General features: G+C 37.3%; 1 gene segment (V, D, J or C); it reads left to right on the forward strand.

Annotated features, from left to right (window-relative positions):
• The first annotated feature begins 9,957 nt into the window (after nucleotides 1-9,957).
• Nucleotides 9,958-11,322, forward strand: LOC102551407 (immunoglobulin kappa variable 2D-29-like). The segment is given in 2 exon segments: nucleotides 9,958-10,087; nucleotides 10,370-11,322. Coding segments are annotated over 2 exon segments (381 nt in total).
• Nucleotides 11,323-11,646: the final 324 nt, after the last annotated feature.

Genomic DNA, 11,646 nt, shown 5'->3' on the forward strand with positions numbered 1-11,646 from the left:
AGATTTTAGGTGTGCTGTCAAGCTGCTGACATATGCTCTTTCCTGTTTCTTTCTGCAGGCACACAGCGCTATGAGTTTTCCTATTATCACAGCTTTCATTGTGTCCCATAAGTTTGGGGTATGTTGTACCTTCATTTTCATTAAAATCTAAAAAGTTTTTAATTTCTTTCTTTATTTCTTCCTTGACTAGGTTATCATTTAGTAAAGCAATATTCAATTTACACGCATATGTGGGCATTCTTCCCTTATTGTTATTGAAGACCAGTTTTAGGCCGTGGTGGTCTGATAGCACGCATGGGATTATTTCTATCTTTCTGTACCTGTTGAGGCCCATTTTTTGACCAACTATATGGTCAATTTTGGAGAAAGTACCATGAGGAGCTGAGAAGAAGGTATATCCTTTTGCTTTAGGATAGAATGTTCTATAAATATCCGTTAAGTCCATTTGGCTCATGACTTCTCTTAGTCTGTCTACGTCTCTGTTTAATTTCTGTTTCCATGATCTGTCCATTGATGAGAGTGGGGTGTTGAAATCTCCCACTATTATTGTGTGAGGTGCAATGTGTGTTTTGAGCTTTAGTAAGGTTTCTTTTACGTATGTAGGTGCCCTTGTATTTGGGGCATAGATATTTAGGATTGAGAGTTCATCTTGGTGGATTTTTCCTTTGATGAATATGAAGTGTCCTTCCTTATCTTTTTTGATGACTTTTAATTGAAAATTGATTTTATTTGATATTAGAATGGCTATTCCAGCTTGCTTCTTCTGACCATTTGTTCGGAAATTTGTTTTCCAGCCTTTCACTCTGAGGTAGTGTCTGTCCTTGTCTCTGAGGTGTGTTTCCTGTAGGCAGCAGAATGCAAGGTCCTCGTTGCGTATCCAGTTTGTTAATCTATGTCTTTTTATTGGAGAGTTGAGGCCATTGATGTTGAGAGATATTAAGGAATAGTGATTATTGCTTCCTGTTTTATTCATATTTGGATGTGAGGTTATGTTTGTGTTCTTTCATTCTCTTTGTTTTGTTGCCAGGACGATTAGTTTCTTGCTTATTCTAGGGCGTAGCTTGCCTCCTTATGTTGGGCTTTACCCTTTATTATCCTTTGTAGTGCTGAATTTGTAGAAAGATATTGTGTAAATTTGGTTTTGTCATGGAATATCTTGGTTTCTCCATCTATGTTAATTGAGAGTTTTGCAGGATACAGTAACCTGGGCTGGCATTTGTGTTCTCTTAGGGTCTGTATGACATCTGTCCAGGATCTTCTGGCCTTCATACTTTCTGGCGGAACTATGTGATTCTGATAGTTCTGCCTTTATATGTTACTTGACCTTTTTCCCTTACTGCTTTTAATATTCTTTCTTTATTTTGTGCGTTTGGTGTTTTGACTATTATGTGACGGGAGGTGTTTCTTTTCTGGTCCAATCTATTTGGAGTCCTGTAGGCTTCTTTTATGCCTATGGGTATCTCTTTTTTTAGGTTAGGGAAGTTTTCTTCTATGATTTTGTTGAAGATATTTACTCGTCCTTTGAGCTGGGAGTCTTCACTCTCTTCTATACCTATTATCCTTAGGTTTGATCTTCTCATTGAGTCCTGGATTTCCTGTATGTTTTGGACCAGTAGCTTTTTCTGCTTTACATTATCTTTGACAGTTGAGTCAATGATTTCTATGGAATCTTCTGCTCCCGTGATTCTCTCTTCCATCTCTTGTATTCTGTTGGTGAAGCTTGTATGTACAGCTCCTTGTCTCTTCTTTTGATTTTCTTATATTTTTGGTTGTGAGCCTAGCCTTTAACGGCTGAGCCATCTCTCCAGCCCTTCTTTTGATTTTCTATATCCAGGGTTTTTTCCATGTGTTCTTTCTTGGTTGCTTCTATTTCCATTTTTAATTCCTTCAACTGTTTGTTGTGTTTTCCTGGAATTCTTTCAGGGATTTTTGTGTCTCCTCTCTATGGGTTTCTACTTGTTTATTTATGTTTTCCTGGAATTCTTTCAGGGATTTTTGCGATTCCTCTCTGTAGTCTTCTACGTGTTCTGTAATGGAGTTTTTCACGTCTTTCTTGAAGTCCTCCAGCATCATGATCAAATATGATTTTGAAACTAGATCTTGCTTTTCTGGTGTGTTTGGATATTCCATGTTTATTTTGGTGGGAGAATTGGGCTCCAATGATGCCATGTAGTCTTGGTTTCTGTTGCTTGGGTTCCTGCGCTTGCCTCTTGCCATCAGATTATCTCTAGTGTTACTTTGTTCTGCTATTTCTGACAGTGGCTAGACTGTCCTATAAGCCTGTGTGTCAGGAGTGTTGTAGACCTCTTTTCCTGTTTTCTTTCAGGCAGTGATGGGGACAGAGTGTTCTGCTTTCGGGTGTGTAGTTTTTCCTCTCTACAGGTCTTCAGCTGTTCCTGTGGGCCTGTGTCTTGAGTTCACCAGGCAGGTCACTTGCAGCAGAAAAGTTGGTCTTACCTGTGGTCCCGAGGCTCAAGTTTGCTCGCGGGGTGCTGCCCAAGAGCTCTCTGCGGCAGCAGCAACTAGGAAGATATGCACCACCCTTTCCTGGGAGCTTCCATGCACTAGGGTTCCAGATGGCGTTTGGTGTTTTCCTCTGGCGTCCGAGATGTGTGTGCAGAGTGCAGTCTCTTCTGGTTTCCCAGGCATGTCTGCCTCTCTGAAGGTTTAGCTCTCCCTCCCACGGGATTTGGGTGCAGAGAACTGATTATCCAGTCTGTTTCCTTCAGGTTCCGGCGGTGTCTCAGGCGAAGGGGTCCTGCTGCTCCTGGGCCCTCCCCTACGGGAACCCAGAGGCCTTATACAGTTTCCTCTTGGGCTAGGGATGTGGGCAGGGGTGGGCAGTTTTGGTGGTCTTCTCCGTAGAGCAGCCTTTTTAACATGCAATATCTGAAATTATTTCCCTATGTGAGAGGTCCATAGATTTTATATTTCCATATCAACCTCTACAGGATATAAATATAAGATATATGAACCCTTGTGTTGTTTTAATGTTATAAAAAAATAGATCCCATTACAGATGGTTTTGAGCCACTTTGTGGTTGCTGGGAACTAAACTCAGTACCTCTGGAAGAGCAGTCGGTACCCTTAACCTCTGGATATTAGCCCAAATGCTCAAATTACCCTAGATGCACAGAATACATAAAACTCAAGAAGGATGATCAAAATGTGAATGCTTCACTCCTTCTTCAAAAGGGGAACAAGAAAACACTTGGGAGGGTAGAGGGAGGCAAAATTTAGAACAGAGGCAGAAGGAACGCCCATTCAGAGCCTGCCCAACTTGTGGCACATACACATACAGCCACCAAAGTAGATAAGAAGGATGAAGAAAAGAAGTGCAGGCTGACAGGAACTGGATGTAGATCTCTCCTGAGTGACACAGCCAGAATATGGCCAATACATAGGGGAATGCCAGCAGCAAACCACTGAATGGAGAAAGAGACCACCCCCGCCCCGTTGAAGAAATCAGAGAAAGGACTGAAAGAGCTTGAAGGGGCTTGAGACCCCATATGGACAACAATGCCAACCAACCAGAGCTTCCAGGGACTAAGCCACTACCCAAAGATTATACATGAACTGACCCTGGGCTCCAACTGCATAGGTAGCAATGAATAGCCTAGTAAGGGCACCAGTGGGAGGGGAAGCCCTTGGTCCTACCAAGACTGGACCCCCAGTGAACAGGATTGTTGGGGGGAGGGCAATAAAGTGGGGAGGATGGGTAGGGGAACACCCACATATAAGGGGAGGATTTAGGGGAATGTTAGGCTGGAATCTAGGAAAGGTAATAACAATTTAAATGTAAATAAGAAATACCCAATTTAAAATGATGGAGAAAAAAATAAAATAAAAGGTTGTCTTTTGCTCCTACGACGTCCAGCACCACAGTGCCCCCAAGTTATCTACTAGATATCTTGCCAGAAGCACACACCCTAGCACGGTGGCAGCCCAGTGTCTCTAACACTACACACTCTCCAAAATTCAATCCTCCACAAGAAAGTGTACACATTAACCTCTAATCCAATTGATAAGATATAATTGCCCACCCAAAAAAGGCCTGTACATATCCATCCCTTAAGAGCATTCATAACAACCTATAAATACAGAGAGTGGAATCTTTACATCAGCCTCCATGTTCTCTCAGTGGCAGCTTCTCTGCCAGTCTCCTTCTGTCTCTTCCTCTTTCTAGATCCAGTCTCCTCCTCTTCCCTCAAACTTTCCTCCAGTCCATCCTTCCTTCTCATCCAAGGACAGGCCTCATTCTGTCTTGTATTTCCCTCACCTGTAAGACATCATCCAACACCCTAGTAGTTTTTTTTTTAATTCATCAGTTTTAAATAATATGTTGTTATTATTTTGCATGGTAGGATGCTTATAGACTTTTCCGTTAACCAATGAAGTATCCAAACATACTATGATAAGAATCAAGGCATTCCATATAACTTTGGTTTCACATATGTTATGTCTCTATATAACAAAGACTGTCAGGTGCTGTTATTTCAGAGAGTGGCAACATTATCAAAGAACTGCATTAGTTTGCTCATACTGGTCAAATCTTAATCTACAGAAGTAGCCCAGATGTCTATCACGTTCAGCAGTACATCATGTGACTAACAAAGGGAAACAAAATAAACTCAGTGAAGGGACTATGAATGTGACCTCTTCTCCTGACACTCTATTTAAAACAAAAGAGCTCAGGATCATTTATACAAGATGTAGCATTACAGAAAGTAATGCAGATGGCAAAATAATCCCACAATGCTTTATAATTTATTCTTGGTTTACAGCAAATATTTTGTTTATGATATATGGTATATATATATATATGATAATTATATATATATTAGATAATTTAATGCATTTTAATATCTTTTATAGATTAATCACTCTGAATCACAATACCAGTATTCGAAGAGTAAAGAAGTAAATAATCTATTAGTAATGACATTATAGACTCTCTGTCCCAGGTTTTTGAGGAGGCAATTTTGTATTGGTGTCTCAACTGATAACAAAGTCTTGTCTAATTCATTTTAGCAATTTTATTAGTCAAAATTGGTGGACAAACAGTTCTCTCTAAATGACAATATATTATAATATTTTATCCTTATTTGAGAGAAATATTGTAGCAGTTTTAAAGATTATTTTCTCTGGATATGTGATGGCCTCTTTATCTAATAATCTATCATTCTGGTGATCAATAATTTGGCAGACACGATGTCATTGGTAATATATGTGAAATAGTGTAACCTGGAGTCCTATTACTGTGTTCAATTTACTTTTTAAGTAAAAATATATCTGATGCACAAAAATTGTAAACTTATCAACCTACATAGCAGCACATTAATATTTGAAATGTGACACAGGTGCATTAATTGTTTATTTATCTAAGTAACAAAAAATATCATATAGTGAGACCTCATTGTCCAATGTACTATAAATACTTGGGGCTTCAGGTCAGCTTATTATTTTTATACTATGAGCAATATAGAACACTTCAGCATAAGTACTATAGTGTTTCCAGTATAAAAAGGAAAACAAGAAAATAGAAAATTGTATTTTTGACTAAAATTAATTTTTAATACTTTGTAGACATTTTTAATATATTTCAGTGAAGAAGACAATTAGAAACTTTCATGAGTTAACTTAGAGTTAAACACTTAAAAGAGTTATTTTAATGTCACACAAAGTTATTGGACATTCTCATCTTACTACAAAATAATAAAATTAATATTTAGGAACTTCAAATATTGTTTTGAGAAAATATCATTTTACAGATAATTTTGGAAAGAAAAACTATTAGGAATATAAATACTCTTTTATCACAATTCAAGTCTCTATCGTGCTTGCTAGGGCTGTGAGATTTCTCAGATTGTATATACTACCTTGAATAAACTAATAAAGTTCTGAAATTTGCCTCTTGGCAAGATCTGACACATCAGGTGCCTTTAACACATGTTTACATCATAACCTATAAAATACAAATATGAACAAAGACTGTGGTCATGCATTAAAGACAATGGATTGCAGTCTTGTTATTGTAGTGAACAAAAAACCTTGTTAACTGTGCACATTAGATGTATATGTTACAAATTCACACCAATTAAGCAATTGAAGCAAACAAAGAAGGAGTTAATGATAACACCCATGAAACAGCTAGATTCTTTATAAAGATAGATATAGATATTAGTAGATTTCTCAAAATATCACTCAAAACAAAAGTAGAAGAAATATTTGTAGTATACTGCATCTCATTACACACAGGACATTCTTTAAAACTTTATTCACTTCTGTATTGTGTCTATGTATATGTGCACAGGCCTGACTTGATAGAAGGATGATCACAGGACAAATGGCGTAATCAATCTTGTGAGTTCTGGGTATCAAAGTCAGAAGTCAAGGCTTGAAGGCAAGTGCATTAGCCACTTGAGACAACCTAACTGCTGCATAATAATAAATTCTGAAGACTATGACTTATGTGGCATACACATATATTGATGATGTACAATGGGAAATTATTAGAAATATATCGTGTATGATGTTGTACAGAATTTTCATATTTATATTTTTTAGAAAATGTTTCTCCTACACTTACCTTTCCTTCAAGAAGGCCAATAATTTTATTTATTTATTTTTTTCTTTTTGTCTTGCTCTGCTTTCTATGGCAATTTTATTCCCACTTCTAAGTGAAAGCAAGCATCCTTGCTTGGGCCTTCCTTCTTATTTAACTTCCTTTGGTCTTTGTGGAATATTATGGTTAATATATATATATATATATATATATATATATATATATATATATATATATATCAAACAAAGCAGACTTCTCTCCTGTACCTGTCTCTGTTTCATATTTTTTGTACTCTTCCCTTTCCAGTTAATAGTATTCTCCTATCTTCAACCCATACCAAAAAAGAAAAAAAAAGAAAAAAGAAAGAAAGAAAGAATGTGCTTTTCTCTTTTCAGGATAAACTTTTGCAAACTTTCTCAAAATTGAGCCTAGTATCAAAAGATTTAGGACTGGATTAGTCACAGCAATCTGAAATCAAATGGCTGTTATTTGAATTCAAAAGTTAGAGCTGAAAAGGGAAAGTTAAGTATGTTAAATATGTTAAATTTAGACAGTGTAGAAATGTGTATCTTATTCAACAGAACTGGAATGAATAAAGAATAATACAAAATGGTCTCAATCTCAAGAATTTGACGACTTTGGGAAACAGTAGTAAAGAGATTATGGCATGAACATGTGGGAGTCAATCCTTTACATAGTCAGCCTGTAACTTACACAGGGATGCTGCATCAGGTGAGTCAGTGGTGTTTGATGAGCCAGATGTCAACTGATGTGTATTTCCAGTGGGGAAATTCCAGAGCTGCAGGTTATTTACTATTATAAATGTAAGCTCTGGGACAGGGTATACATCAAACAGGACTTTGCCTCTGTAGTGATTGTGATGGTAGTAACTTTCATGTTTATTCTCCTATAACAGTCCTTTCCTCAGAGGAATTGTTAGCATAAAATCTCCATTTACAGCATACATACTTTATATGTGTATTATATTTTACCTTTCATACTTCAACAACTGATTAATTGAAATTATTGAATCTATAATTACCTACATAGACAATATATTCATTTTGTTTACAGATACCTTGCCTAGGAACAATGTCACATAAAATAATTCAAGTTGGATAGAGGCCTTTATAATCTAGACTTATATAAGTTTCCTTTGAGGTACTCATACAATGACAAATTTGTCTCATAAAACTTAGAAAAGGGTTATGTTTATAATTCAACAAGTTGTGGATATATGGATAGTGCACTGGGTGGATCATGCTGTGATTATTTTTCTATTGATCTATAGATGCACAAAGGCCATTTCCCTCATTGGTCTATCATGCATAATTCTAATGTAAACAGTAATGTGCAATCTTTTACAGTGCTGTCAGGCTTCAGTTCTCCTGAATACGTTCCTTGGGGTGGAATCGGACAGTCAAACTGCAAACATGTCTCTGGGCTCTCCGTTGGGTCCTATAGTTTCCATGGGTGCTACATTATTACCAACCACAATTACAATTCAAATATTTATGATTTCCCCATACCTACAGTGTTTGTCATTTTTTCAATTATCATCTTAATAATAAATGTGAAGTAGTATTTCATTATGGTATTGATTTGAATTCCTTAAAAACTGAGTGTTGAATCAGATCGCTTCATCTCTGTAGATATTAAAATGAAAAGGAAGCTTCTGGTCTTTCATAAGCTGACAGTAGGCACCTCTCAAAATGTCATATTCTGTTTGTGTTTCATATTTGGTTTCAGCCTGAAGAAGTACAAATTGTGTAGACAAAGTCTCTACCCTCTTCCTACAGATTTAGGGGATACTGCTGCTAAGTTTTGCAGAGCAATCGAGGTATAAGATGATACTGGTACTAGTACAACTGGATCAGGTGCCAAAGATCCACATACAATATTCTGTATGGGGAATCTTCTTTAGAGAATCCATACTATTTCTCACAACATGCTATCACCCTGAAGAGAAGATAACTCAATTCTTTAAAAAAACAAAGCAGTGAACACCATGATTTGCTACTTCTTGCAAATGATTATGGGGCCATTACCAAATTAATATGGGAAAAGCTGTTTCACCGAAGCCACACACACACACACACACACACACACACACACACACACACACACACACACAGAGAGAGAGAGAGAGAGAGAGAGAGAGAGAGAGAGAGAGAGAGAGCTAATACCCAAGTCGATGTATTGTATTCTAGTGTAAATTGAATCCGAGATATTTTTCAAAGTAATTAAATAAATTTTGGAGACAAATTACTTTCTTCTTTCTACATCTTCATACATTATTTTTTTTCTGAGGCTATAACTAGGAGAATTCTAAAATTCCTTTGTCGTGGAATTCTTCATAAGGAAATTGTATAGGTATAATAGACAAATAAAAGACATTTACTCTTTAATCAGGTACTGTCACTGTTGTCTTAGCAAATTCTGTGAGTGAGGAAACCTGGCTTCTTTGGTGAAAGTCGAAGGAACAGGACAGGACTTTAGGACCGAGGATGCTGAAATTAAGAAAACTGAATTGTTCAATGAAAGACTGCACTAGAACTTGTGGCTTATGGTATGACATGGTTTTTATTACCATCTAGAGACAGATACTATTTTTAATTTAAGAAATAATAATGTTCAAGTGAAAATATTTCTAAGAAAGGCTATATATAGATTTAAAGACATATTCTTGAGCTGAGGCCTCAGGTCTTGAGTTCTAATATGGAACAGTGTTTAAATCTTCTCACTCTGAATTAGGTCAGAGCTTTTTGTGTTTGCCTGCTTGAGTCCTGTAACTATGTTGCAGAGATCCCACTCATCTAACCAAGCATTAGACTAAGGAACTACTGACTGTTGTGAATTATACATGTGATTAAATAACGATTTATTTTTTTCCAGTTTTTAGTGTACCAATATTCTTGTAGTAAATGGTCATAACAGAGTTAATGTCATCTGTAAACATGAGAATTACTTACTTGCAACTTCAGTTCTCATTCTTCTCTTCCCAACTTTGACAAATTTAATACAAACAACAAAAAACCATGAACAAACAAAGAAATAACAAATCAGGTAGGCATACAAGCAGGTGTTATGTAGAAATAAAAAGGTTAGCAAGTGCAAATAGTTAAGAAAATGATGGCCACGGTTCTGTGGTGCTATCTTGGAAAGCTTGGTCTTTGTAGACTGTGTCTCCATTTATGCAGACCAATCTTTCACACTGGAGTACAACTGTTCACAGCTGTACAGAAAGGCAGCAAAGACAATCTACCTTTCTCTACACAGAGAAGAAACACTTTTAGTGACTTCACTGCTAATAGTGACTTTTTCTCCTTCTTGATATTTTTGACACACAGCTGTACCAACCAAAGGATTTGCATATTGCTCCCTAGAGAGGACCTCTCATTACAAGCCAGAGACAAAAGCTAGCTCTTCTTTCTGCCTTCACTATTCAGTATTCTTCATATCAAGTGTTCAGAATGAAGTTTGGTGCTCAGTTTCTTGGGCTGATAGTGCTCTGGATTCCTGGTAATTACAGAAACAAAGATGAAGGAGAATGTGGAGGAAATTGGATTTCTGGGGTCCTATAGATGTGGAAGCATGTTCTTTCCATGTTTTAGATTGCCATTCATGTTCTCCAAGAGTGGACTTATGAAATTTTGACGGTGAAAAGAGTAGAATCTGGGCATTAGTGGTAATTTTAACAAGTTTCAAAGCAGAATTCTAATTAGTAGGGAATTAAGTAAGGAAGGGAAATAATTTTATACAAGCATTACCTTTGTATATAACAGTTTATTTCTCTCATTGCAGGAGCAACTGGGGATATTGTGATGACTCAAGCTCCACTCTCTGTATCTGTCACTCCTGGAGAGTCAGCTTCCATCTCCTGCAGATCTAGTAAGAGTCTGCTAAGTAGTAAGGGCATCACTTCCTTGTATTGGTACCTTCAGAGGCCAGGAAAGTCTCCTCAGCTCCTGATATATCGGATGTCCAACCTTGCCTCAGGAGTTCCAGACAGGTTTAGTGGCAGTGGGTCAGAAACCGATTTTACACTGAAAATCAGTAGGGTGGAGGCTGAGGATGTTGGTGTTTATTACTGTGGACATCGTCTAGAATATCCTCCCACAGTGTTACAGCCTTGAACAAAAACACCATGCTTGAGGTGACATAACTGCCTCATAAACTGCTTGTATCAGCTGTAGCATGGTATAACTGGCGTGACAAAGTGAACATATATTTTAAGGAGACACTTATTTACCTCTGACTCAGCTATTGACACAATGGACCTTGGAAATTCGAACTTCCATGAGAGTTTCGTGCTCTGAGGAGCAGAAGCAGTAACTTCTCTGCGGGGACAAGATTTCATAGTGTCTTATCTGACAAAGTTCAGTCAGTTATATCAATGATAGGTAGGACCAAACCTTGAACAGCACTTCTACAGTGTTCATCTCTTTGAATTTCCGTTTCATATTTAATCTCATTTCAGAACTACATGAGACTCAGATAGTTATTTAAATGTATTTGTTTCATTGGTCAATTTTATTTTTCTGGTTTTTAATTCCAGTTTGGATTACTGAGGGCAGGTTGCTAGTCTAGACATGGGACATAATGTGTATATTATGGAGATTCTTTGAGACTTTATAAAAGGTAGATGTTGAAAGATCCAAGATAATGAGTAGTTGATTAATTGCACAGAGAGAAAAAGAGGGAGAGAGAGAGAGAGAGAGAGAGAGAGAGAGAGAGAGAGAGAGAGAGAGAGAAAGGGAAAGGAGACTAAAATGTCTGAACCAGGATGCCTGCTGCTTATACCTTACCTTAATGTCTTATCTTCTCTCATTTCCGTGGTGGGAGATCATACCTTGAATGTCCCTATAATGTACATAGCTGTCACTGTCCATGCCAGTGGGAGTACTTCCAAATTATTTTGTATCTGTTAATTAACTTATTCATTTTAATATCCCTGTCAATTCCTCTGTTCAATCTCTGCCCCTCACAAGTCTCCCTATCCCCTTCTCCCTTGAGAGGGTCAAGACCCTCTCTGGGTGTTCCCCGACTCTGGTGATTTAATTTCTCTAGGACGGGGTTAA

The sequence above is a fragment of the Rattus norvegicus genome, chromosome 4 (assembly GCF_036323735.1).
Source record: "Rattus norvegicus strain BN/NHsdMcwi chromosome 4, GRCr8, whole genome shotgun sequence".
Taxonomy (NCBI): domain Eukaryota; kingdom Metazoa; phylum Chordata; class Mammalia; order Rodentia; family Muridae; genus Rattus; species Rattus norvegicus.